General features: G+C 50.9%; 1 protein-coding gene across 5 annotated transcripts; it reads right to left on the bottom strand.

Annotated features, from left to right (window-relative positions):
- Window positions 1-515: 515 nt before the first annotated feature.
- On the bottom strand, window positions 516-27,921 carry Traf1 (TNF receptor-associated factor 1). Of its 5 annotated transcripts, none has more exons than XR_001233625.1 (9): window positions 27,814-27,921; window positions 24,269-24,974; window positions 22,419-22,503; window positions 14,767-14,832; window positions 13,698-14,108; window positions 12,208-12,385; window positions 10,407-10,555; window positions 5,392-8,245; window positions 516-1,401 (listed from the first exon to the last, which is right to left on the bottom strand). XR_001233625.1 is itself a non-coding variant. In XM_013513241.1 (8 exons), the coding sequence occupies exons 2-8, from the start codon at window positions 24,406-24,408 to the stop codon at window positions 8,027-8,029; spliced, it is 1,248 nt and encodes a 415-aa protein (XP_013368695.1). In that variant the 5' UTR covers window positions 24,409-24,974; window positions 27,814-27,921; the 3' UTR covers window positions 516-8,026. The 5 variants fall into 5 exon arrangements, 3 of the variants coding, with proteins under 3 accessions (XP_013368695.1, XP_013368694.1, XP_013368696.1); XR_001233626.1 differs by having other exon boundaries at window positions 516-1,398; XM_013513241.1 differs by having other exon boundaries at window positions 516-8,245.

The raw sequence follows: 27,921 nt of genomic DNA, 5'->3' as shown, positions 1-27,921 counted from the left end.
TGTCCAAGAATGAATAATGAATTAATGAATGAAAAGACAAATAAATGTGGTATATCCATTTACTGGAATATTATTCAGCAACAAAAAAGTATCATGTACCAATATAAGCTATGGCATGGATGAACCTTTGAAAACATGTGAGGTACAGAAGGTTCATTATGGGCTGATCCACAGACGCAGAGAGTACGTGGGTGGCTGCCAGGCCTGGGATTGGCCAAGTTGTGGGGAACTCTGGGAAGGGCACAGGGCTTCTTTTGGGTCATGAAAAGCTTCTCCTATTGATTGTGCTGGTGTTTGAACAACTGTTGAATATACCTCACGCCACTGAATTGTATACTTTAAGTGGATGAACTGCATGGTATGTAGTTTGTATCTTAATAAAGCTGTTGCCCCCCAAATCCAAACACTGCTGTCATTAGCCATGTGACCTTGAAGAGTGCCCTCACTCCTCTCAGCTTCACTCTATCTGTGAAATGGTATTAATAAGAGCAGCTACATCGTGAGGTTTGTTGTGATTTTTTTTTTTTTTTTTTTTTTGTGTTGTTCCTGGGGTTTGGGGCCAGGGCCTTGAGCATTGGAGGCAAGTGCACTACCACGAAGATTGGTTTTTTTGTTTGTTTTTTCGTGGTGCTGGGGATAGAACTGAGGGCCTTTGGTATGCTAGACAAACACTTTACCACTGAGCTACACCCCTGGCCCACAATAGCTAGTATTTGCCAAAGATCACCACTACCTGGCACTGTGCTAGTATGTACAGAATGTCTATGACCTCATTTAGACCTCTGACCACTCTGAAGCTACTTGGGTGGTGGAGGAGAGAGAGGCTTAGAGAGGGCCAAGTCAGGGAGTTCTGAAAGAAGAGGCAGGGATCAGAACCCAGGTTCTCCTGAGGCTGGAGCTTGGGGTTTGAACCACAAGGCAATTGTGGTTTTTATGTCATTTTTATGGATCTTTTGAATTATTTTGACCCACTTCATTTGGAGATGCTGAGTTGCATACGCTGAAGCTAAGCTTCATCTACTTGCCTGCCTCCCTCCAAATCTGCAGTTTGCTCTTGTCTTGCTTAGAAGACTTTCCTAGGGCTGGGAATATAGATCAGTGGTAGAGCTCAGGCTTAGTGAGACTGGGTTCTATCTCCTGCCCTACAAAAAACCAAACAGACAAACAAACAACAAAAACAACAAAATACCCTCCTTTCAAACATATATAAAGCCCCCAGAGAAAGCCTGAACAAGACCTAGCAAGCTCTGGAAATGAAGTGGGCAGGGTCCACAGTACCAGCCCTGGGAGGTGTCAGACCTTTGAGAGGAAGGAAGGCCCAGGCTAGATGACTTGCTTCCAAGTTCCAGGGTCCAGTGGGGCCACCTTGTAGCTTGTGGAGACTTCTTTGCCTTGGTTCTACTATCAGAAAACAAGCAGATTATGATCCTTTACTTGCCAGGGATGTTGGGAGCTTGCACACAGGCCCTGAAAGGCCTCAGAGCCACACAACTGGGTTCTCCTGAGACCTCCCCCCACTTGGCAGGAGATGGCTGTCCCGAGGTTGGCTCGCACCCAGCAAGCTTTGGAGCCAGCTGTGGTGAGGTGGAGAGTTCTAAAAATAACCAGCACATCTTGCAGGGACATAGGCAGGCCCAGAGGCAGATGGGAGAGGAGGAAGAGGGGATGGGGGCACTCACCCACCACCGGGACTCCCTACCTGCAGCTGTGTGTGTGTGTGTGTGTGTGTGTGTGTGTGTGTGTGTGCGCGCGCGCGCGCGCGCAGGGGGGTGGGTGACTCCTTTACCCAGCACAAGGCCCCCATCCCAGACTCCAACAGAGCTGGCTATGACCACTGTTCCCTGTGGCCAGGCAGAGAAGAAGCTGGCTAGTGCTGTCCAATGGTAATATAATGAGAATTACAGATGTGATTCTAAATTTTCTAGGAGCCATGTTAAAAAAACAGTGAAATTAATTTTAGTAATGTACTTTATCAAAATTTTATCATGCTAGCATGTCACCCATATCAAAATACAAACAAATTCTCTTTTATATGAAACCTTCCAAATCTGGTATGTTTTTCAGATTCACAGCATATCTTAATTTGGCCACATTTCAAGTGCTGTGTTAGATTCCTGTGGCTGGCTGTAACACATTACCACAAATACAGCAGCTCAAAACAGCAACAGTTTATTGTCTTAGAGTGCTGGAGGTCAGATGTCTGGATGAGACTCAGGAGACAAAGTCAAGGTGTCTGCAGGGCTGTATTCCCTCTGGAAGGTCTGGCTGGGGAATCTGGGCCTTGTCCTTTCCAGCCTGCTTTCTGTGTCTTATAACCCTTCCTCCATCTTCCAAGTGTATCACCGTAACTTTCTACCATCACATCTTCTCTGTCTCTGTCTCCACCTCTGTCTGCCTCTGTTGTCACCGCCCTGGGCCCTCCTGACTCTCCCTATAACGACCCTTGTGAGCACATGGGTTCCACCTGTGTAACCCAGGACACTACTCACTCACCATAAGATGTTTCGCTGGATCGTGTCTGCCAAGTCCCCTTTGCTATGTAAAGTCACACACTCCCATGTCTTAGGGTTAGGATGTGGCCATCTGTGGAGAGCCATCATCTGCCTACCTCACGTGCTTAATCCCCCTGTGGATCTGTGACTACCACCCTGGACAGAGCAGTTCCAGGGAACAAAGAGGGAGAATCTTGTCCCAGCTTAGCGGTGAATTAACTGTGGGAAGGTGGGCAAAGCTACTTCCTTTCCCTGGCTGATTGTGCCTGCCTTGCAGGGGCAGTGTGCCACCAGTTGCATAAGTGCTTATTTATCTGTACAGGGGGGATCTACTGGCAGGTTAGGGGTTGTTGATCCCCTGAGGTAGGAGGAGTGCCAAGAGGGACACCAGAGACTGTAGAGTTCGGCTGCTTCCTTTTACAGTTGGGGAAACCAGGGCCCAGACCTAAGGGAGAGGCTCACTGGAAGCTCCTAGTGAGCTGCTGGTTGAGCCAGAAAAGGAACCCTGGTGTAGCACTGTTCCCCACTGTGCCACATTGTCTGTCCTCTCTCTGAGCCTCAGTTTCCTCTTCTGTAAAAATACAAACAGGGCCAGTGTGGAGATCAGAGGACCTCTCAGGTATGAAGGGCTCTTGGAATAGCTGGAGGGCTGTGTGGAAGAGTCACGAAGCCATCTGGGCACAAGTGTTACAAATTGGCTCTGGGCCGAGGCTGATCGAGGGTGAGGGCTGGCTGCCCCTCTGCTTCCCTGACCTATAGTGCTCTGGACGTCTAGGGGACCTCATGGGGACTGCTATGGCCCTCGAAGCCTTTCCTGTCTTTTGGTCCTTACCCCTTTTCCCCTTCTAGAAGCAAGCCCTGGGAGCAGCCGCTGGCAGGTGCCCCCTGCATTGTTGGCTCTCACCTAGTCCTGCTCCTCCTGTGGGGCTGCTTTTGGCTGGGGCTGGGACCAGGCAGGGGCTCCTTGTGGTGTGGAAGAGTAAGCAGCCTGAGGGGCTTCTGTCGACCACCCCATGTGCTCACTAAGCTGCGCTGGGCAGTCCTGGCCTCCGTGTGTACCAGCTGTATAGTGAGCAGGAGGGGTTAGACAGTGGGGCAGTGGGAGAGTGGGGGTGAAGGATTCAGTAGGATGATGGTTCACTGATCTCACCATCAGAGAAGAGGCCAAGCCATCAACCACTGGGTGGCTTTGTCCAGTGTTTACTCCCTGTGGTGGTTAGGGTGGGGTGTCAACTTGATTGAGCTTGGGATCCATCCAGGGATTAGTGGAGCACACTTTTGGGTGTCTGGGTGAGTCATAGAAGTGTGGCCTCGGGGTCTATGTCTGACATTCCTTAGTCCTTTCCTCTTCTTGGTTGCTGTTCTCCTGCTCTGCTTCTAGGCCACTGTGATCTAAACATCTTGGCTCTGCTGTGCCCTTCTGCTTCAGAGCCAGCCAACCATGGACTGAAGCCCCCAAAACCATGAGCCAAATTGAACCATTTCATCCTTTAAATGGTGTGTGTCAAGCATTTGGTTCCAGTGATGGGAAAGCTGACTAATACATTCTTTCTACGTCTTGACCTCCCTGCTTTTACTATGGTCAACTGTGACAGGTATGATGCCATTAGCAATGTATCCCTCCCCCCTGATTAGCCATGGAGAAAAATGCTTTGAGACAGGTGGGAGTTGAGGAAAGGACCCAATAAAGAAGAACACACTGGCCCAGATGAGTGCATACCCAGCTCCCCATGAAGGGGTCCCCAGCCTGTCTGGGCCACATGAATGTGCTTTGTTAAACACGACCACTTCGATGCTAAGGTGGCACGTGAAACCCAGGTCCTGGTAGAGGGTCACTGGCACAGCAGTGGGTTCTCTGACTTCATCCAACCCACAGCTGCTGTGAATCCCACCCATGCAAACCCCCAAAGCAAAGCACTCTAGATCAGAGCCACCTCCCTTCTTCTGGATGGAGGAATTCCAGAGAAGGCCAGTAGCCTGTCCAGAATGCACATCACACAGGTCATTCAACTCCCTCCTGGTCCCCTAAATCACTGCAGATGACACCACAATGGGAAAGCCTTCTCGTTGTGGAGGCAGAGACATGAGTATCGGCTGTGTGATTTTGAGAAAACTGCCTGACTTCTCTGAGCTTGTTTCTTCATCTATCAAGTGAGGAAATAATATCTTCCTCTCAGCCCTATTGTGATACCTGCAAAGCAAGTATGTTAAATGATTCTTAGAAATGATACCCATAAATGATAGGTATTGTCATTTTGTTATGGCTATTTAAAAAATTAATTTTTAATCTGTAGAGAGTTCAAACTGGATCTTATAGCTGATAGCTATGTTTCTGTGCTTTTGTCATAACAATAGCCTGCTTCTGGCCATTGATTAAATCACTGAACTTAGGTTTGAACCTGGCATAGCCTGATCTGGTTTCCAGTCCTGGATTTTGTCCTTTGTGTGAGTTTGGATGAGTGATTTTTACCTCTTGAAAACACAGCGATAAGAAAACCTCTCTAACAGAGACAGAAACAGTGTCGCCTCTCCGGTGGGATTTTGATGGAGGTTGTAAGGACTGACACAGAGCGAGCCCTCAGGGCAGTGCCTGGCACTTAGCTAAAAACACTCATGGGTGTTTCTCATCCTATCATTATTAGATGGGGACTCCCAGTGCATGAAGCAAGTGGCTGCTGTGACCCTCATATCCTCACAATTATACTGTGACTGTCACCTGGATTTTTTTTTCAGAGGGTACTGGGAATCGAACTCAGGACCTTGTGCTTGCCAGGCAGACTCTGCATCACTGAGCTATATCCCTGGGCCTTCATCTGGATGATGGAAGGAGAAATCAAAGCCCCAGCTCAGCAGAGGGAAGTGGATCCTGTTTGTTCTATCCCTCTGAACAAGTGCATACCATGAGGAGCTCTCACTTGACAGCTTCTGGGTCCCTTGACTCCTCCGCACCCTCGAGGCAAGTCCTCTCCTCAGCACCAATCCGAAAGAGAAGAGTCCAGAAGACCTGAGGTCTGACTCTGTAGCTCAGGAACTGGTCCTGTGCTCTCAGGCACATCACTTCCCACTGGTGCCTCAGTTTCTCCATCTGAAAACAGTCATGATAATTTCAGCCCTGGCTTTGCAGTCTAAAGACCTGAGTATGAATCCTGATTCCACTACTTATTTGGAGTGGCCTTGAGCAACTTTACTCTCCTTGGTTACTTTATCTTTGCCTGTAACAAGGGGGTTAATGGTAGAAGAGGCAACAGTGGGATGTTCAGGATAAAGAGGAAAGCATAAAAGTATAATTGGTGTGATTCTAGTTACATTTCCTTAAAAGTCTGCATGTGTTTGTATCTACCATTTCAAAAAGATGGAAGAAAACCTACTAAACCATTCCCAGTAGTACTCTCTGGACTCTGGACTCATGGCTGACTTTGTTTTTCTTTCTTTTAATATTACTTTTAACAAGTGTCTCCTACAATCAGAAATTAGCAATTAAAGGCATAGATCACCTGAGGGTCACCTGTGCCTGTAGACACAATGACCTGGGCTCTGAGCAGTCCAGAGTGGGCTCACTGCTGGTTCTGCCCTCCTGGGATGTGGCCTTGGTAGCACCAGGAGGTCCCTCAGGGCTGGCCTCTGGCTGGAGGCAGAAGGACACTTCCCCGCAAGGCCTCCTGTGAAGATGTGACCTCATTTTGACTGAGGAAGAAGGACGCTTCCCCCCCGTCCCCCCAAGGCCTCCTGCGAAGATGTGACCTCATTTTGACTGAGGACTTCCCCCCAAGGAAGCTAGGAGAGGAAAGAAGGAAACTGGAAGCAAAAAACCTGGCTTCTAGCGCTAACTCTTCCTGTCTTGGGTGAGGAGGTGTCTGGCCTTAGTTTCCTAATCTGTACGAGGGGATTCTGAGTGCCTGCCTCACTGAGGGGTTGTGAGGGTCCATGGCATCAGTGCCTTTGCCCGTGACTTGCTTCCCATACCCTTGAGTCACCTGTGAGAGATGAGAAGCCAGCTTCGGATGCATTCCGTGCCCTGGGCCCAGCCCTCATTTCTGCCTTTCTCTCTACCCTTTGGCGACCAGATCCTGCCTGCCGCCTGGATGCCCCCATCTCTGAGGCCACTCTCTCGCCCATGCCCCCATCCTCTGCACTTCACAATATTTCAGGCTGGGTTTACACGATGCCTCTTCCACTAAGCCTCCCTGGTTGAAGAGTTTTCTTCTTCTTCATAATAATCTGCTACCATGCATGTTTCCCCCACTGAATGAAAAGAGCAGGGTGCACATCTTGCTGTCACCCCCAGTGACACGCATAGTTTATGACATGTGCAGGTGTCAACACGTCTCTTCCCATCAGAAATGAGCAACGAAAGGCTCGGGGTGACAGCTGTCCTGAGCAGAACAGTGGCTTGTCCCGCACCCCCGCTCCAGCCTGGCACTCAGCAAGGCTGCAGGAAGGTGTCACATGCTAGGACACCAGCTCAGAAGCATAAGCCACTGGGCTTGATGGGCCAGACGTTCACTCGTCAAGGGGAAGCAAGTCAGTGCCTGTCACCACAAGCTGTCAGGATGGGAGCAAGGTTTGCAGTGTGGTACACATGAAGACACAAGGGACAAATCACACCTATGACAGGGCTGTCCTCAGGCGCTCGTGTGGCACGTCCCTGGAGGGTCACAGACTGCTATGTAGGAGGCAGGCGGGGTGGGTGAGGGAGAGGGGTAGGGGCATGAGCTCCTGAATGGCCCCAGGCCTCACTTGGGCCAGGAGGCCCGGAATGAGAGATGTTCTTGGCTTTCTTGATATTGAAGGTCTTCAAATCCAGCACCCAACTCGATGCCCTTCCCCACTGCAATCCTCTAGACTCGCATGTTCACATCCAGTGACAGTGACAGGCCTGGATGGGCTGAATTCATGTTGGCACCTCCCGCTTCCATCCCCAGTTCTGGCTCTGAGCCCAGCAGGGAGGAGCCAGCACGTTTCTTGGCAGGTCTCTGTGGGGGTCCTGCAGAGACTCTCCTGCCCTGAGAGCTTCTCTGCTCAGGCCCAAAGCTCTGGCTCACTATCTATATCTCAGGCCCAGTCCAGTCTCTCTCTCTTTTTTTTTTTTTTGTAGCACTTGGGGATTGAATCTGGAGCTTTTGAGGTACATCCCCAACCTCCTTTTTTATTTCTTATTTTCATTTTGAGACAGGATCTCACTAAGTCACTAAGTAGCCAGGCTGGGCCAGAAATTGCAACCCTCTTGACTCAGCCTTCCAGAGTGCTGGGATTACAGGCATGCACCACCCCTGCCTGGCTCAGCCTTTTTGCCCCAAGCTTTAGGGCTGAGTGGCTCACTGGTGTCCCATGTTGTGTGGTCTGTGCTGAGGGGAGCAATTCTCCCTGCCCCCTCCTGAACCCTCTGCCCTTTTGTCCTAGCCCAAGGTCCTACCATCCTGCCAGCACCCACAGCCAAGCTGTCTGTCCTGCTCCTGGGATGGTGGGCACCAGGGGAGGGTATCAGTCACCCTGCCAAGCTGGGTTGGGGCTCCCTCAGGAGGCCCCCTGCTGCCCTAAGTGCTGGTCTCCACGATGCATTTGAGGAACATGGTGTCGTCCTTCACGTAGGCATGCTTGGGCGACTGCAGCTTGCTGAGGGGGAAGAAGAGTGGGCAGCCGCTGGCCACGTTGGTTTCACTCTGGGGCCGCTGGAAGGATGCTGAGCTGAGGTCGGGCCGGAAGGCATCGATGGCATGCTCACGATTGTTCTGGTCGAGCAGCATGAAGGTGACCTGCAGGGCAGGAGCAGGTGGGAGATGAGGTCCCAGGCAGCAGCATCCAGCCTTGTAGGCCCAGTGTGCAGGCTCAGAGGGCTACGTACTTGTTGGCTGTGTGGACCCTCAGCTCAGATTGACCAGGAACCAAAGAAACAATGTAAGGACCACACGTGTGGTATGCATGACTCGTGTAATCAGAGGCACCTGCTACTCCGAGCAGGCTTCAGAGGTGTCCTCTGATTAGGATCAGCTGGCCTGCAGGAAGGGTGGGGGTTTTTATGCCACAGTCAAGCCTGACTGGCTGTTGGGGGCCAAAGTACAGACCAAGAGGGTACTCAGTTACCTAAATGTACCTTCTGGGTTATACAGCCAGAATCTCCTGGGGCCAGGCATTGGGTGAGAACAGACAGGCCTTCTCCTGAAGGGCTGTCACTCCATGCCCTGTTAATCACACCCTGGCACACACAGAGATGCATGTACTCTAAGAAGCTGATCATCTGACCATGACACAAACCTCCTTCCCTGGCACATGTCCTGAAATGCCCATCAGGAACTAAGGTTGTTCCGTTTCCTACTGAAGTAGTTCTTAAACTTGGCTGCATTGACAATCCCCAGGGGAGGCTCAAAAGCTTGGATGGCCTGGCCTTACCACTTAGTGAGGTGAGCCCCTGCCCCAGGTGTTCTAACAGTGTCTCTAGAGGGGTGTATCTCCGTGGTAGAGCACATGCCTATCACGCACGAGGCCTTGTATTCCATCCTCAGACCAGAAAGCAAAATGTCCCCAGCACATATGGGAACAGTGGCCTACTGACTCCTACTCAGACCCACCTGGCTTGACCACCCGCTTGTTTCCCACTGCAGCTGAAGCTTGCAGGCGTGACACCTTCCCGTCACTCCAAGCTGCTGTTACCTGCAGGGAAAGCCTAGCCTCCCTAACTGTCCCTTAAACATTTTAATAGACTTTATTTTTTAGAGTTGTTTTGGGCTAACAGAAAAAAATGAGTAGGAAATAGAATTCCCTACATGGCCCCTCTCCCCTTACATGCACAACCTCTTCCACCATCAGCATCCTGTATGGGGCGGGGAGTCTTTGTTACAGCTGATCAACTTATACTGATACATCTGTATCACTCAAGTTCATGGTTTATATTAGGGCTCACTCTTGGTGGTGTTCATTCTGAGTTTTCATAAATGTATAAGGACACACATTCACTACTGTGATATCATACAGAAGAGTTTCACTGCCCTATCTATTTTCGGGGATCTCTATTCCTCTTCCTTCTGTTCCACTCCCTGGAAACCACTGATCTTTCTACTGTCTCCACACATTTGCCTTTTTCATCAGAATATCCTATAGTAGGACACATATAGTATGACTGGCTTCTTTCACTTAGTAAAACTCTGTTTTGGTTCCTCCACATTTTTCTGTGGCTTGATAGCTTGTTTCCTTTGATTATTTTGTAATACACAACTATGTGGATATAGCACAGTTTATCCATTTACCTATTAGAAGGCATCTTGATTGATTCAAATTTTGGCAGTTATGAATAAAGTTGCTATAAACACTCATGTGTAAAGGTTTTTTCCCTTTGATGTGGACATACATTTTCAACTCTAGGGTAAATTTGAGGAGTGTGCTAGGTCATATGTAAGAGTACGTTTAGTTATATAAGAAGTCACTAAACTGTTTTCCAAGGGGCTGTCCCGTTCTCCATCCCAGCAGTAGAAATCAGAGCTCCTTTTGCTCCATGTCCTTGCCAGCACAGGGTGTGGTCAATGTTCTGGATTTTGGGCATTTTGAGAGGCCAGAGGCCAGGAGTGGGTGGAGTGTAGAGATATCTGTCTCCTTCCCTTTTCCTGAAGTCCTGCAGGTTAAGGCTGGCCTCACACCACCATTTCCAGGAAGGTGTCCTTATCCAGTCCACCTTGTGGATTCCACTTCTATAAGCCCTTCAGGAACGCTATATTCTAGAGGTTTTAGTGCCTGGGCTCAGGGAGTGCCTTGGCTGCTAGATCTGAACTCAGCTTCTTGTTGTATAAAAGGAGAAATTGATAATGCAAGGAGAGCACGGGCCTTGCCCAGGTTACACAGCCAATTCATAAACCAGAACTAAAACCCAGGTTCCCATGCTCCTCTCCCTATCCCCTCATGCCCTCACCCAGTCCCAGCCCATACCTTGTTCCGGAAAGGCCATGGCAGCAGAGCATCATACTCCCCTCTCATGATCACAATGAAAAGTGACAGGTGGGTCCTCTTGCCCGTGCCATCCCCATTCAGGTAGAGCCGCAGGCACAACTTGTAGCCATACTTGGCCGTGTAGAAAGCTGGAATGTGGGGCCAGAGTCAGCACAGCCTGGAATATAGCTGGGAAGCACTGACCATGTAGACGAGGAGGCTGGGTGTACTGGTCAGGCATGCCCAAGGTCAGTGGCTCACATCTAAGATGGCTGGGGCTGGAGCCCAGCCTGCCTTCTCTACACACAGTACAGAAAAGGGAAGGAGCTACTGGAGATCACCCAGCTCAGTGGTTGTCTGCTGGCCTTCAGGATCACAGATGGGCCCCCTACTCAGGGTTTCTGATTCAGCGGTGGTGAGGGAGGACCAAGAATCTGCATTTCTACCAAGTTCACAGGAGATGCCAATGCGGCGGGCCGAGGGACCACACTTTGAGAACCACCATTCTCACTGGCCTAATTTTACAGTGTGGAAACTAAGCCCAGTAAGAGGAAGTGGCTGGCAAAGGCCCCAAGGGACAAATCACTGCCGATGACTAACCACAGGAACCCATGGGGCTCTCTCTCCCAGGGCAGCTGAGAAGGCTGTCCTTTTGGGCACCGGTTCTGACAACTGTCACACTCTGGGGACAGTGCCCTGGGTGGGGATGGGGTGTAAGGGTTGGGCAGGAAGGGGGTGGAGGAGGAACATGTTGCCAGGCTGACTCATCTCTGCCCATTACATGTTGGTAGAACAGGAAGTCAGAGGGACTGCTCGCTTTTCCCTCTGTGCAAAGATTCCAGGAGGAACAGTGTGTGGGCAGGAGGTGTGGCCACCCCTGAAGAGGGCCATCTCCACAAGCGGACTACTTTGGGAAGCTGCGCTGCTCTGGAATTGGGCAAACTCCACCACTTCTTCATGATTCCAGCTCAGTGGGTCTTGGGTTCATCAGAGAGGCAGATGAGCTCGGAAGGGCTGAAGCACAGGCAGGGCTGGCAGAACTCCACCTGCATGTCCGCATCCCCCCGACCCGTTTACCCGGACACGTGTGTGTGTGACACAGGGGCAAGTACAGAAGGCTCAGCCCGTATCTACAGCTGGCTGCTGGGTAAGGACTTGGCCTTTTTGAGGTTCAGTTTATTTAAATGGAGCTGCCACTGTGTGCATGTGTGAAAGAGAACAAGTATATTATACACAAATATAAGCACTGTTATATTAATACACATCAGTTAAGAGAAACATTTCCCAAGTACTGCCCCAGTTTACACAACACACATCCATGGTCTGCCCACAATTACGCACAAGCGTGGGTAACTCTGACTCAGTCCTCTCCTTATCTAACTGCAGACTGCTAGCTCTCTGAGGACGTGGGTCCCACATATTCCCTTGTGAAAGCCACCACCTACATCTCTCTCACCTGCACCCCCTTTGGCACCAACGGTCCTCTCTCTCATACCTGACAGCCTCATGAAGTAGATAACAACATACAGTGCCTCTCCGTTTGTGCAGTGTGCTGTCATTCAGGAAGTGGAAAGGCTTCCCCCGGGGCCCAGGCGCCCACTCCTGTGCATGGGTTAGAGACCTGGTTCAGCACAGTTTGCCCGCTGCCCCCATGGTCCCAATGCAGATCTGGGTCGTAAGAGGTGGCCGGATGGACACTGGTCTGACTTGGACCTAGCACGCTGTCCCAGTGCCAGCTGTTTTCTCAGCTCAGAGGGGCCTGCCTTCCCCATCTGGTCTCCGTGCCCCCTTGAGGAGTTACCTGGGGAGAAGAGGCTGATGGTCCTGCCACAAGCAGACTCGTGGCACCTCCTGGTGACATTGGTAATCTTCCACACAAAGGTGCCATCAAAGGAGGCCTCCTCCATCAGGCGCAGGCTCTGCTCCAGCTTTCCCAGCGCCTGGTCTTTCTGGGCCAGGGTCTGCTGCAACTCCATCACCTGCAAGGAAACCCACTCAGCCAGGGACACCAGAACCCAGCTTGGGGATGAGGTGGGATGGCAAGTTCTGGAGATAGATCTGCCCCAAATGCTTTCCTGACCATGCCTCACTCAGGTGCATGAGTCTGTGATTGCATGTGCTATGCCCTGCCTGGACTTCCTTACCGGACAACTTCATTCACTAAGGATCCAGCTCGTATGGCCCTTCCTGTGGGAAGCCTTCAACTACTGCCTTAGCCCAGCTGCTCTATGTTCCCACAGAACTTTCCAGTGGTTTTACATCTTTCTGACCATTTGTTCTCCTTCATCATGGGACTGACCCATGCTCATTTCATTTGTTTCCATGCTTTGCCTAGTGTCTGGCCTATAAGAGTAGAGCTAGGAAATTTGTGGGTGGGAAAATGACCCAGCTGTGGCCCTCATGGGGCCTACCTTTTACTGGGTAAACTATATAAATAAAGGCTTTACTTGGCCATCTGAATCCAGTATCTGGTCCTCCTACTAAACTTTCCCAGTGAGATTTGAAAGACTATAGCTTTAGTCTTGGGTGTACACAGGTAAGGGGAGTCAGGAATGGAAATGAGCCTCCTTAAAGAAAACGTAAGCCCTGATTTTACTGCTGGGGGAGCTGAGGTCCCAAGAGAGAAGGTGATTTGCTCAGGTCTGCCAGGCAAATTAGTGGTGGAGCTGGAACTAAAATGTAAGCCTAACTTAACATGATGTAGCGCTGCTGCAAAAAGCAACATTTGCATAGTGAGTGGCTCCATTCGGAACGGTATCAGCTATGGCCCAAGAACTGGTGGATAAGTTGATTATCTGGAGTCAGTCTCCAAAAATATGGAATCCTTTAGAGACTAGGCCAGAGCATACAGGGATGGCAAGCAACAGCATGCTCTGAAGAAGATGCTGGACATTTGGTCTAAAGAAGGGATGGGCCAAGACATACTCACTGCCTCTCCATCTCTAAAGGGTTGCCATGGCGATTTTGGCTTAGTTGAAAGAAGATCTTTATCATAGTGGAAAATGTCCAGCAATGGAAAGAGCTGTCTCAGGAGGGAGTGTCCTATCCCAGGAGAAGCTCAGCAAAAGTACTGAAGCATTGGGTAGGGCAAGGGGTTGACCTTGACTACAGCTTCTGACCCATGGTTCTTCTTAGAGTGTCTTAGGACCCAGGGGTGGTAGTTTTAAGCGGGGAGTGGCTGCTCTAAGCAGGATGAATGACTAGGAGGTTGGACTGCTGCTTTGGGGACTGGACAGGGCCAAGCGGGCTCCCTGAGCTGGCCTCAAGGGAAAACTTGCCTCTCCTGCTCACCCTCTGCTCCAAGCTCAGGATGCGCTCACGGTCCACCTGGCTCTGGTGGATGGAGGCAGCCAAGGCCAGGTGGGAGGCCTCCACCTCCTTGTTGAGGACAGCGACAATGTTCTCAAACACACGCAGCTTCTCCTCCAGCTCGGCCAGCAGCTTCTCCTTCATGAAGTGCTGCAGGGCCAGCTCCTCCTGGCTCTCAGAGCAAGGGGCTCGGTAGCAATCCACCTCCAGGTCCCCTGCCACCTCCACGGCTGCCTGCAGCTGCAGGTCTGACAGGTTCTGCTCCAGGGCTGTGGGCCCCGAACCTGGGCCTGAGCTCAGCTGGGCTTTCCACTGTTTCATGAACCCCAGCAGCAGGTTCAGGTGGGTGGCCTGGGAGGTGGCCTCATGCTCCTGTAGGGATGGCGGGCTGCCCTGCCGAGAGAGCAGAACCATCAGTGAGAAAAGAGGTGGAGGAAGGACTGGGGAACAGTGGAGAGCCCTGGAACTGAAGATTGCCAAGGGACATTAGACCCTTTCCTCAACAGAGGGAAGTGGCTCACTGCACAGTGGGAGGGACCAGAGGGCTCCAGCATCAGACATGCCCACCCTGAGCCACAGGAATCTCAGCCTGTAGAGCAACAGTCCTGCCCTGCCCTTGAGCTCAGTGATGGTTCAGGACCATGGAGAGAGGCACAGGGGTCTTTTAATGACTAAACACCAAGGCTTAAGTAAGAAACTAAGAACTTCCTTACTAGCATTCTGGGAGGCTGAGGCAGGAAGATCACAAGTGTGAACCCAGCTTGGGCAATTTGGCAATTTAGTGATACTCTATCTCAAAAATTCAAAAACAAAGCTTGGGAGGTAGTGCAGTGTGAAAACCCTGGGTTCAATTTCCCAGTACCACAAAACAAAACAAAAACAAAAACTTCCCTGCATACTACCATGACTTAATAGTGGGATTAATGGTTTGGAAAGTCATTAGTACAAGGGTCATCCAGAGGGTAGCTTGATGTTACGGGAAGCTGCTGGATGAGGCAGGGAGACCCAAAGGTCCGGGATTGCAGTAGACAGACCCCTTTCCCACACTTACCTTGAAGGAGCAGCCAACACCTGCAAAGGGGCACCCAACTCCAGCCTTGGCCACCTCGGGATGAACCTGGAAATAACAACCATGCCATTGGATCCTATGGGGATCCGTGTGGCCACCCCTAGGGCTCTCTGCAAAGCACCAAGATCCACCAGGGCAGGAGTGGATCTGGGCATATGACCTGGCACATGCCGTTCCCTCTGCTTGATAACTCCTTTCCTCCCTTTGAGCCTTGGTCCTTTTGTGACCTTCCTTCCAAACAGGACCAGGGTCCTCACTGTCATTCTGAACAGCACTGCTATTTCAGTCAGGACAGGTCTCCCACAGCTCCCTGAGCAGATACTTCATGAAAGGAGACACACGAGTGACTAATCACCCTACGAAATGATGCTTAATATCACCAGTCAGCAGAGATCTATAAACTATATTGACAGGGACACACCACTATCTACTCACTAGAACAGCTAGAGTGAAAAACAGTGACAATGGGAATTGTCCTGTATTGCTGGTGGGAATGCAAAATGGTACAGATGCTTTGGAAAACTCTATGATATATCGTGTGAAGTTAAACCATGCTTCTAGAATAACTTATTTACAAATCAAACTTATAAAGTTGCCATGTAACCCACACATCTCACTCTCAGAAACTGACCCAGGACAGATGAAAATATATGTCCAGAAGGAGATGCAGATATGAATGCTCATAGCAGTTTTATTCATAACAGCCCCACACTATAAGCAATCTACTGTAGTCAGTGGTGAGCAGACAAATTGCGGTATATCCACACTAAAGAACACAACACGCAGCAGTTAAATGGAATTAAATATACACAACTGCATGGATGAGCCTCCAAAATGTGCTAAATGAGAGAAGTCAAACACAAAAGTACATACTCTGATTCTATTCTGAAGCACTTCTAGAAAAGTGCACAGTGATAGTGACTCAAAGTAAATCAGCGGTTGCCTGGTGCTGCAGGGATGGGAGTGGGGTGACTAAGTGAGGACACAAAGTAGTTTATTTGGGGGCAAAAATGTTTGCCATCTTGACTGCAGCAGGGGTCACGTGACTATATACAGTACCCAAGGTTCACTGAACTGTATGCTTATGATGAGCGAGTGTCATTGCTTGGAAATAATAACCTGATTAGATGAGAGCTTTGTTATTTTGTTTTGGAAGAATGATCTGATGGAGGCAAAATGGGAGAGGATATGGATAAAAGGAGGCAAGGACAGAGGTCTCTTGGGCTGAACAAATACAAAGCCACACTAGTTATTCCTCTCTCCAAGTCAAACAAGCAGAGGCCTGGGGGCTTGCTGAGTACAGTCAGTGTGGGACACAGAGCACAGCTCACTCTGCTGCTTTGGGGACAAGTGCTCCCTACCAAGAATGGGAAACAGAGGTTTCATGGGGAGTGAGTTTTAGGAAGCCGGTGATCATGAAGCCTGTCCTCACAGGGAGCTTTCAATGCCATGTCGGAATAAGAAAGGCCTGAAGCCAGGTGTGAACCTGAGTGCCTGGCGCATGGCCCTGGGCCCTAAAATTCCCTAAATGTCCATGATTCAAATCCTCTGTGGTTCTAAAGGTAGAAGCTTCATGTGAGTCATCAGAGATAGAAGGTGAAAGGTCAAACAAACAGTGGCATTCCAGACATCACTTGTCCTCTGGCAGCAGGGCCTCCCCTGGGTCATGTGATTGGTGACTGCCTGCTGCATGGATGTCCAGGTCCTGCTAACTAGGCTGTGTTACCAGGGTGGGGTGGTGTGCTGATGGAGGAGGGACAGGGGTGACTTGTGAGACCTTCTGAGGCCTTGGTGGCCAGCCAGGCTGTCTGGTTTATCAGCAGTTCCTGATCGCTTAGCATATGAAAGTTACGGGTGTGAGTCTCAGAGCCAACCTGTTGGGGTTCAGAGCCTGTTTCTGTCACTTCACATCCTAGAGAGGTGGCTCCAGGGGACTCATTAACTCCTCAGTCTTAGTTTTTCTATCTGCAAAATGAGGATAATAACAGTCCCCACCCCTTTGGGAGTAATGGTGGGGATTAAATGAGGTAATGGAAGTGCTAGTATTAGTTACCTATTGTTGCTGTAACAAACTACCATGCACTTAATGGTTTAAAATAGTACATATTTATTATCTTACAGTTCTGGAGGCCAGAAGTCCTAACACTGAGGTATCAGGAGGACTGTGTTCCCTCTGGGGCTGTAGGGGAGGATCTGTTTCCCTGTGTTTTCAGCTTCTAGTGGCTGCTTGCTTTCCTTGGCTTGGGGTCCCTTCCTCCAGCTTCACAGCCAGGAGCCCAGCATCTTCCAATCTCTTGCTGACTCCCTTGTTTCCCTCTTACAAGGGCCTTTGTGCTCATATCGTGTTCACCTAGAGTCCTGGGTTATCTTTCATTTAGTCATACTATAGTTTCTTTTGCCATTGTTATGGGTTGAGTGTGCCCCTCTCCAAATTTCTATGTTGAAGTTCGAACCCCCTGTCCCTCAGAATGTGGCGACAGGGCCTTTAAAGAGCTCACTACATTGAAATGAGGTGGGCTCTAATCTAACAGGAATGGTGTCTTTAGAAGAAGAAATGTGGACACAGGATACCGGATGGCAACACAGGAAAAGATGGCCATCTACAAACCAAAGAGAGACACCTGAGAAGAAATCAACCCTGCCAACACCGTGTTTCAGGAAGCAAACTTCTGTTGTTTGCACCACACGGTCTGTGGCACTTGGTTACCGCAGCCCTAGTGAATGAACACAGTCATGCAAGACGATCTATTCACAGGTTCTGGGATCAGCATGTGGACATCTTTTTAGGGGACTTTTTTTGTCTAACACAGTGTTCACAACATGTGAGCTGGGAGTAGTGGAGCGACCGTTACCTGCCTTATTCCTATGGATTAAGCACTACCGCTGCCTCCCCCCATCCTGACAACACATGTGCCTCATTTAACCTCCACATCTCAAACTCTTAACAACTAATTTCACACAAATTGTTTTCTCATTGGATTTTCTTTGACAGGCAAGAAACACCCCTACACATGTAAGTCCCCAAAGCATCCAATTATAGAGGAGCAAAGCTTTGGTTTTTTTATTGTGTTTTGCTTTGTTTTGTTTTTTGAGACAAGGTCTCGCTATGTAGTTCAGGCTGGCCTTAAACTCACTGTATAGCCCAGGGTGATCCTCCTGCCTCAGGCTCTCAAGTGCTGGGATTATAGGCATGTGCCACCATGCCCAGTGACCAAAGCATTTTTGCATGTTGTCTCAAAAGGTCCCTGTGACAGTTTTCTGGCAGGCAGGGCTGGATTCACTTCACCTTAATAGGGACAGAGAAACTGAGTGGACGGCACGCTCCAGGTCATGCCGGCTCGCTCCAGCCTGTGTAGTCTGTGGCCTGTCAGAACCTCCCAGCACCATAAGGAAGACAGGGCTCAGGTTCTGCTTTCTCATCCGGGAAAGGAAGCCGGGGCCCCAGTGCAGGGGCTTACAGGACACAGCAAGGCCAAGCAGGGCAGCCCAGGAGCCTGGAGCCCACTTCCAGAGTCCCTCCCCACCATGGAGTCCTCATCTGATCAGAGTATGGCCTCCCCTGAAGGCTGGGGACTGATGGGACAGAAAAGGAATCAGGCCTGGCTAGGGAGAAAGAACAGTGCTCTGTCCTGGGCCAACTCTGGGGTCCCCTCGGTGCCACAAGTGGCCCCTGTGTGAATGGCTGTACTGCTTGCAAGTTACTAAAAATAAAGCTGGCAGTGGAATTTGCTCTGAGGAAGAAACAGAAAAAGAGAAAACAGAGTCCTGGGCGTGGGGAAACACTCGCCCTCTGTCTAGGTCTGCGAAGCCTGGGGCTGTGTGGTGTTTCCAGTCACCCTGGCCACTCAGGCCCTTTGTGATGAGGTCACCAAGGGTCCCAGTGGGAGGCCCCCATTTAGGGACCTGGGGCCCTCCAGGAATGTGAGTGTGGAGAGGGTGCCAGTGGCCTGGGTGCCGCCTCTGGGCAGCCGCTGTGCAGAAAAGGAGCTGAGTGTGCCGGGCTGCCCGCCTGCTGGGCGGGGCATGGAGACGGCTCAGGTTTGGAGGCCCGGGGGACCTGTTGCTGCTCAGGCCTCAGCAGGTGCTGAGGGGAGCACTCTCGCCGCAGAGGGGACTTGGCCTGTCGTCGCTGCCTGCCAGTTCCTGCCCTCCTCTGTGACTGTGCCAGTTTCCTCTCTGCCTACCTTGGCTCAGCTCGGTTCAACTGCCACCTCCTGGAGCCCCTGACTGATTCTCTGTCCTGGGCATTGTGGTTTTTCCATCACATTTATTGGATTCTGGCACTTAAGGATGATCGTGTTATTTAAATGTGTGTAAGACTTTGGGGGAGTAATCCCCCACTTGGAGGCAGCACAGAGATGATGTTACCAGCATAGGAGGCAGAAACTGGGGCCTGGCTTTGCTTCTCACTTGCCATGTGACTTTGGTCCAGGCACCAATATCTCCTCCCTGGGCCTTACATATATTACCTGGTAGTAAAATAGTGGCACCACTACCACCCACCACACAAGATGCCACGGGACTGATGAGATTATAAACTGCCCAAGTCAGAAGTATAAGGGTCTGGAGGTTCATCTCAAGGGACACAGACAAACAGGAACACGTTTGCCCCAGACGCACACAGATTGGGGACAGATGTAACAGGGACGTGGTTCGTGTCTTCCTCAGGATGGGTCCTAGGAATGGAGGCTGCCTTGCCCTTTGTGACCCTCAAAAGAGACAGACTTCAGCATCATACAGACAAAGAAGGAATACTTGCAACGCTCAGAGTTCTCGGAACACGGAAGCAGCCATCCACGGAGTAAGGAGCTCCCTATCTTTGGAAGGACAGGAACTCAAGCGGCAGGAATCAGAAACATGGTAGAAATGAGACTAAGAAGCTTAAGCACCTGTCATTTTCAGATTCCAGGAAAAGCTGTGGCACCATTGTGAGCCACCAGTATCAGATGCCAGTGTGATTCTGACATTTTTGAAAGGGCCTCAGAGGGAAGAGAGTGAGAGAAACAATACTGTTTGCGGGGGTCTCGGCAAACAGACTTGCATGCTATTTCCCAGCCACTGGTTTGCTCCTTACTTTATCGTCACTTCTTCAGGAAGATCATTCCAGGCAAGAACCTAATCTCTAACTAGGTCAACATTAATCCTCTAATACCTGCTTTTTACATTAGGTAACCTGTCCGTGGCTCAGTCCCTTCTCGGGGATTGTAACTGAATGAAGTCAGAGGATGGGCATAAACTGATAAGCAGATGGCACAGAAAACGACCTCGAGGATGGGCACCCCTGGGCTTCGCGCAGTGGGGCTCCAGCCCAGCCTGGTCCCTCCACCCTGCCTCTGTTTCCCAGGTTCTTTCAGATGCACAGACAGACTTAGGAATTCCCACATACGCAAAGTGTTCACTTATTACCAGCTGCTTTTCTTTGAACAAAAGTCCCCCAAAGTTCCCACGAAGGGCAGGATTCAGAGTAGTCAGTCCCTGGTGTTTCCACTCTGTGGCTTTGTGCAGAATCCACTGCCTGAGCACTGATGATTACACTGGGTGGGAAACCAGCAGGGATGGGAGGGGCTGGTGCCTCTTGAAGTCTGCCCATGGCAAGGAGGCCCTTGCCCCCCAAATCCAGATAGCAGCCTACCCAGTGGCCTGTTAGATCGCCTGTAAGCCCACCACTTCTGGCTTAAGGGGGCAAGTTTCAAACTGTGCGCTGTGGGGCACTTCGAATCCCCAGAGTTCTTCAGGGGTGGGGCCAAAAGAAAGAGCCAGGGTAAGTAAGAGGGTGGGGCTCCAGGTTCCCCTGACATATGTTAGCTTTTGCTTTGACAAAGACAGAAAAATTAAAGTCACCAGGTTAAGCGATTGCAATCTACCTTACCCGTACTATCTAACATTTATATAATGAGTGGGTATTAACTTTGTTAAGAGGCAGGAATAAAACAAGTTCAACACAACAGCTCTGGAGCATGCAATCAGGCAGGGCCTCAGACAGCTCACAGGGTCAGGGAGCTTCTCCTGTGTCATAGCTAGTGCAATAAGACACCCAAACAAGGTGGTTCAGGAAATTCTCCCACCTGTCAGTATACTGTATTGACTTTTCCAAAATGGAGCATGTCAAGTTCTAGGAAAATGCACTGGATCCTGGTTATTTTTCTCTGAGGCCCTGCTGGAGGAGGAGCTGCTGAGAAAAGGACAGGAAAGCCCTCCAAACTTTCCTGCACAGGGCAGAAAATTCCCCCAAACTTTCTGAATGACAAGGACCAGTGCACAGCAGGGAGAAGGAGGTGTGAGTGAAAGCAACCATGGGGCCACTGACCTGTGACCTGGACATCACAGACCCTGGAAAGGCCCTGCAGAACCAACTCAGTGGCCTTATTCTGCAGAGAGAAACAGGGCCTGGGATTTGTCTCTAGCCACAAAAACGGTTCCTGAAACCAAGTTCCTGGTCTGCGGGCCACTGTTGCTAAAGGAGAAAGTGGCTGAGCATCTGTCTCAGTGAGGGGCAGTGAGGCGGGTTACTGAGGAGCTCTGGCCCTGGGACTCCCCAGCGGTCTTGGGCCTCACATCTAAATGAACAAATAAGGGGGTTGGATTTTAAGTAGCGACTCTGTATGTTTCTAGTCATGGATCCATATAAGTATTTTTTTTTTAATTGGGAGATTAATGCAAAGATTGCCATCTTTTTGTTGTACCTAGTAAAGGTCTTACCGAAAACGACCACCTACTATTGTATCATCACATTTATACAGTGAAATATATCAGAGGGACATAAGCATAGAGTCAAGGCTGACTGTTCAAATGGAAGAATTTAACTTCATAAGAAACTTACTAAAGTTTCCTGATTTTCATTATGGTGTCATGAAACTGGGGGAACGGACTGGTTCTAGAGGCATGTGGGAACCCGTCTGCATGGACACATGGCTGAGGGTCTTTCCCGCTTGCGGGGGCCAGAGTTCTAAACTGTGGTACCTGAGGCTGTTTCTGTGACTTCTTATACTTCCAAAGATGTTTCTTATCCTAGAAACGTGGCCTAGCAGGGAGCTGATAGTGGCCTCTCCCTGCATCACCAGCTGGCTAATTTTTTTTGTAAAAGGCCAGAGAGTAAATGTTTTGGCCTTTGATGTCTCCACTGCAAGTACTCAACTCTGCCACTGCAGGGAGAAAATAGCCACAGACAATACATAAATGAATGGATGTGGCTATGTACCAATAAAACTTTATTTATGGACATATAAATGTGAATTTCATATAATTTTCATGTGTTCCAAAATACCAGCCTTCTTTTTCTCCCCAACCATTTAAAAATACCAACCAACAAACAAACAAACAAAAAAACATGCTTAGCTTGAGGGCCGTACAAAAATCCAGGTGGTGGGCTGGGTTTGGCCCACACATCACAGTTTAGGGACCCCTGGTCCAGATGATGGTTCTCGCCCTGAATCTTTCACACATCAGCTGGGTGGTCTAGGGCCAGGTGTCTCACCTCTGTGAACACCAGGCTCCTCACTTCTTACAAAGTGAATTTAGTACAGGCTCAAGGCAAAGGAGGGAGGCATCTGCCAAGGCCATCTGAGCTCGCTTGGCCTCAAGCTTGTCCAACCAAGAGAATGGGCAAAGACTCTTTCCTGGCCATGCCAACGTACCTTCTCCGGGGTCAGAAGACTTCCGGGGCTTTCAGATTGGAGGCTCTCCCCTCTGCATTTGGGACAGATCCGATCTTCGCTGTTCCTGGGGAAACATGAACAAATCCTGCTGAGCAAGGCACACAATTCCCTGGCGCCCTCCATCCCTGCAGCGCCAAAAATCTTGACCTTTGCCCAGTGCGGGTGCTGATACCAGTGATCATGCAGGTCCATTGTTCCAAGCCTCAAAAGCACAGGAAATCGAATGTTTTTTCTGCAGCCAAACCTGACCTCAGCTGGCCCTCACTCATCCCACTTAGTGTGAATATTTATCTTCCACTGCAGAAACATTAAAGTGCTTGATTACAAGGTGCTGCCTCTGTCCCCGCTAGAAGAATTACATCATGTGCTGGCTGGCCTTTCTAAACCCTGAAAAATAAAAAGAATTCCCAAACACATCTGGCCCCAGGGGTTTAGGCAAGGGACTGTGGATGTGTGATGACACTTGCTCTGCTCAGCAGCCTTTATTTAGTTTTGGCCCATTGTTATTATTATTGATATTTTTATTATTATTTGGTATAGGCTGGGGATTGAACCTTGGGCCTTTGCACTGAGCTACATCCTCAGCCCTTTTTAAAAATCTTGAGATAGATTCTTGCTAAGTTGATAACTTGCCCAGACTGGGCTTGCACTTGTGATCCTCCTGCCTCAGCCGCCAAGAGCGCTGGAATTACAGGTGTGCATCACCGTACTTGGCTACCACTTCTTGGTTTTGCTAACTACAGATGACTGTGGCCTATTAGAACAAGAAGGGGCCTCAGAAACTACCTCGCCTGCAGGCTTTTAGTGAGGAGCGGAGGTCATATTCTGTGGGGTGGCACTTGGGCACTTGTGTTTTCACAAAGCTCCCAAGTGGTTCTGACCCACTGTGAGCGCTACTGACTTAGCCACTCTGTCTTCTGGTCAGCATCTATGCCCTCCTCTGTGTGGAGAGGTCCAGAGAGCCACCCCCGAAGCCCGCGATGAGCCCTCAGCAAGCCGCTGGCTGAGAAAGGCAGTGAAGCTTTGCCCCTCCACCCCACACCTGGCCTTTCCATCTCCACAGCTTCTCGCCTCTGCCCACAGCATGCCCTTTATCATCACGTTAGACTTCTCACTTACTCTATTCAGTTTTCCCACCTTCTTAAACCATTACGCCCCAAACCAAAGGTCATGTTGGTGGTGCATGGCCATTTAAGGACATATTTGCTAGAAACTGGCTTTAGGCAAGCTGACCTCATCTCTCCAGGAAGCCTCAGTGTCCTTATCTATAAAATAGGACAGTAACATTACCCACCTCTCCAGGCTGTTTTGAGGACCCAAGAAAAGAAAACCTGGCACACAGTAGGTGCCCAATAGTTGCCAAAGGCGGGATGCTGATGTTACTATTGATGTCTCACACTTCTGAGCCATTTCTATTCTAAACATAAATACAGGTGGCTGAGAGTATAGCTCAGTGGTAGAGTACAAGGCCCTGGGTTCAGTCTCCAACATTCCCCAAAACAACAACAAAAACCAAAAGCAAATAAACAACCACAAACAAAAAGCATAAATATATATTTTATCTATATCTTGGTCCCTTCTAGGAGGGAGGATTCCCAGCAACAGGATGAGATCCATTTGTATAAGTCTGTCATTTATCAAGGCAGTTTATATTCACTATTGTAAGAACTTTTTTGAATGTTATATATCAGGCCTTGTAACAATTCTGCGAGGCAGAAAACAGCTGAACTGACAGGAAAGCTGAGGTACACGGCCAGCAGCATTTGCACCAGGCCACCCTACGGCCCCTCCCTGCTCCTTCTTCCTGCCTTCACTCCTCACACCCTCACCTTAGGTTCTCGAGGCGACAGGCTGTGCAGCAGAGGGCCCTGGGCTCTGGCGGGTCCTGGCAGGCGGTTGGGGGGCACCCAAAGGGGAACTCGTTCTCATCGGGGGCCGGGTGGGGGCTGTTGGCTGAGCTGGAGGCCATCCCAGGATCCAAGGCTGGCCAGAGGACCGGCCCTGTGGAGCGTGAGGGGAGAGAGGAGGTGGGTTCTGGCCTGGGCCACCCTCTCTGGTGGGCAGGAGTCTCTGGTGACTTTATCTTCTGTCTGGCTCGTTCGGTTCAACGTCACAGCTGAGTCACAGCAGGGATGAAACAGGAATTACCCTTTGTGGTGAAAAAAAATCCCCTGGAAGGTGACTGAAGCCTTCAGGAGTGTCCAGTCATTTTTCAGAGTGAGAAAGAGCAAGGGAATGAGTCAGAGTCAAAGAACCCTGTCGCCGACTTTCGGAGACCACAGAGTTCCTCTTGTCAAAACTGCAGGCTTCCTTGGACTTCCTCCACTTCCTCAGGGGCTCACCGGTGGCCACTTGTCTTGTTACCTAGGACCTCTGAGTACAGAGAATTCTCAGCGGCGGTGCTCACCTTCCCCAGGGTCTTGGGGGCAGGTCCAAAAATTCAAGTTGTAGGTCCTTTAGCTCTGCCCTGTCCAGCGTGTCTCGGGAAGCTCAGGTGAAAGTCACTTTCTCATGTGGATCTTGGTTACCCTACATCTGTTAAAAAATAAAAATGAGTTGCAACAGGTGGACTCAGGGTCTACAATTCAGCGACCCTACGACCAAGGCCACCAGAACCAGCAGGAAGCCTCCGAGGACTCAACCCTGCTTGTGGCATCCTGCGTAGATCATGACGGTGACAAACTGGGCCCTCCCCTCCTTTGAAGTCTAAGGTCTTGGGACCTCAGGCTGCGTACAGTCCTCTCCCCACAGCCCCACTCAGGAAGTCATAGGTGGCTGCATACTCAGGTCAAGCGCCACCACCTCCCTGTGCCAGGGAGAACAAAGCACTGACCAAGATCACTGGAAATGGTTTCAGTAGCCAAGTGGGTTGGAGCTCCATGTTTGCAGGAAAACTGAACTGTGGAAACAATGGCTCCTGGCCAGTCTATAATGCCTTCCAATCCTTACCACAGCCCGTGGGGAATTCTGCAGCCATGCACAGCTCAGAGAAGCAAGATGCGTGGTCCAAAGTCACACAGCCTTAAACCAGAGCTGCAGGACTCCAAGTTCTGTGTTCTCCCACTACAGAAGAGATGAAAGCAAGGCAAGCTGGTGGAGCCTTGGAGCCTAGCAAGGAGGTCAGTGCATCCTGCTTGGCTCATCTATCGGATGGAAAACCACTGGGCTGCGATAGGGGTTTGCAAACTTTCACAGTGGCTTCAAATCATGGGTTCTGAGGTCACACATATCCAAGTAGGGACACTGGATCCACTATTACTAGCTATGGCTCCTGGGACAAGGTCTTTAGCTTCTCTGAACCTCAGCTTCTGCACCTGTAAAGCAGAGATGATAATATCTACTTCATCCAACTGCTGTGATGACAAGATGTTGGGTGAAAGTGTAGCATGGCTCACGGCCCTAGTGCAATGTTCGGAAGGCTTCGGCATTTTACTCGGATGACAGCCACAGCCTCTCCACTGAAAACCAAGGAAGAGGATTAAAAGGGTAAATTCCACTAATCTGATGTTCTCACAGCCATCGACCACAGCCTCCCACCTGGGCAGGGCAGGTTGCCATCCTAGATAAACTCAACTGCCCGCCTTCCCTGGGATGGAAGGGCTGCTGGGGCTGCTGGCAAGGAGGTCACTGTGTCCTGCAACGGCAGTTTACATCAGGACTTCACCCCCAGCTGGGCCTGCCTAGCCTTTTCAGCAAGCCACCCCGAGGTCCACTGGAGACCATCAGAAAGGCATTGTCTTCCCTGCTTGTCAGGACTGCCGACTTCCTGCACGTCCACCTGTTCCCTCCCCACCCTGGTTTGGAACAAAGGAGGCACCCAAGCTTTATCTCCCCATCCTCATCCCAGTCACTCTCCGGTGTCCTCTGTCTTCACTGACTCTGTCTACCGGCTCCTTCCTATCAGCATCAGAATATGTCCAAGTCGCTCTACTAACAAGTGCAAAATAACAAGTACTACTTTTTTAGTGCTGTGTTAAGTACTGTTAGACATCATCTCATCCAATTTTCATGTGACCCAGAGAGGCAGATTTGCCATCATCACCCCAACTTTACAGAGGAGGGAACCCAGGTATCCAGAAGGTCAGTGATCATGGCAGCTCATGAGCCAGGATGCCCGGACCCAGAGCCTGTGCTTTAACCACAAATGCTTCGAAATGTTCTTCACCCCCATCCCCAATTCCCCTCCTTCCTCCACCCGGTCTCCTCACTTGGCAGTAAAATGTAGAGAAAAGACTGTCTACACAGGTGCTTGAGTCTTCTGGAACCTGTCCCCTGAGGTTATAGATGTGGAGGTTGCCAGATGCCTCCGCTTGTACATCCTCCCAGCCCTTGCTCAGCATTCTTAGCTCTTTCTTCCGGAATCCCTCCTTCCTTCCCTCCCTTCCTGCCCCGCTCCCTCTTGGCCTCTGGCCGCTGCTCCTTATCCATCTTCTTGACCCCTTTCCCTTCCACCTGGAACCTGCACTGGCCCGTCTGCAACTTCCACCCTTAGGGTCTGCGCACTGGAGTGTCTGGGCCACGCACGTTATTTCCCTATCTTCCCCCTCGTCCTTCGGGGCATCCCCAGTTCCCCCGAGAAGTCTGTTTGGGCATCTGGCTTGCAGGACCGTCTTGCACTGCTAGCCACCGCCCCCCCATCCCCGCCAGAGGCCTCTGTGGTTCCCAGCCCTGCCCCAGGGCAAGCGCAGGTGACTGTCCTCAGCCCACAGCTAATGTCCAGGTGCGAGCACACTCTGAGACCGGAATAGCCTGCGACTGCTCAGGGTGAACGCGCCGCAAGGAGGCCCCGGGCGCGCGTGGATAGGGCGAGGGCAGTGCGCCGGGCGGGGCCCACAGCCGCGGATCCCAGGTCCCGAGGTCCGTGGGGCTGGAGCTTGGGGAGTCCCGCCCGTACAATCGATCGGAGGGCTGGGGCGCTCTAGGCGGAGCGCCTGGGGTCTGAAGGCGTGGTGGGAGTGGTGCAGGGCAACCAACCTCAGTGCCGCCGCCTCCCCGCGGCCCGTCCGGGAACTTCCGGTGGGGCGCAGAGGACGGACCTCCCGGCCGGCGGAAGCCACGAAAGGCAGGGCTGGGGGTCGGGTCCCCGCAGACCGGACTTGTTTCGGAGGCCGCTCTGGGGGCGGGGCGAGCACTCTGCGGGTGGGGAAACTGAGGCCCCGAGCTCCCACTAGCGACTAATACGCATGCAGCCCCCGCACCCCTACCCAGCTCGCTGTGTTCAGTGCCCACGGCCGCGTGTGCACGCATCGAGTACTCGGCGCAGCGCGCGCCCGGAGTAAAGCCGCACAGGCCAGGCGCTCCAACCCTTCCCGGTCCCCTGCCTGCCTGACGTCCCGCAGCCGGGTGATTTGAAAAGTTGCAACCCGAGTCTTACCCTGGTGGGCTCCCCGCGCGGAGCCCAGCGCACTGCCAGGCTCCTCCACGCTAGTGGGTTGGCACAATCAGGGAAGAGATGGTGCTGAACGGTTCCCAGGGTGCGTTT

The sequence above is a fragment of the Chinchilla lanigera genome, unplaced genomic scaffold, assembly GCF_000276665.1.
Source record: "Chinchilla lanigera isolate Chin_1 unplaced genomic scaffold, ChiLan1.0 scaffold00018, whole genome shotgun sequence".
In the NCBI taxonomy this organism is placed as follows: domain Eukaryota; kingdom Metazoa; phylum Chordata; class Mammalia; order Rodentia; family Chinchillidae; genus Chinchilla; species Chinchilla lanigera.
This window is presented reverse-complemented; position numbering and strand designations above follow the sequence as displayed.

Coding starts and splice junctions, on each gene's coding strand:
- Traf1 (XM_013513241.1), bottom strand. CDS start 24,408: ATGGCCTCCAGCTCAGCCAACAGCCCCCACCCGGCCCCCGATGAGAAC. Junction 22,504..24,268: donor TGTCGCCTCGAGAACCTAAG/GTGAGGGTGTGA, acceptor ATGTTTCCCCAG/GAACAGCGAAGATCGGATCT. Junction 10,556..12,207: donor CATCAGCCTCTTCTCCCCAG/GTAACTCCTCAA, acceptor CCCACATTCCAG/CTTTCTACACGGCCAAGTAT.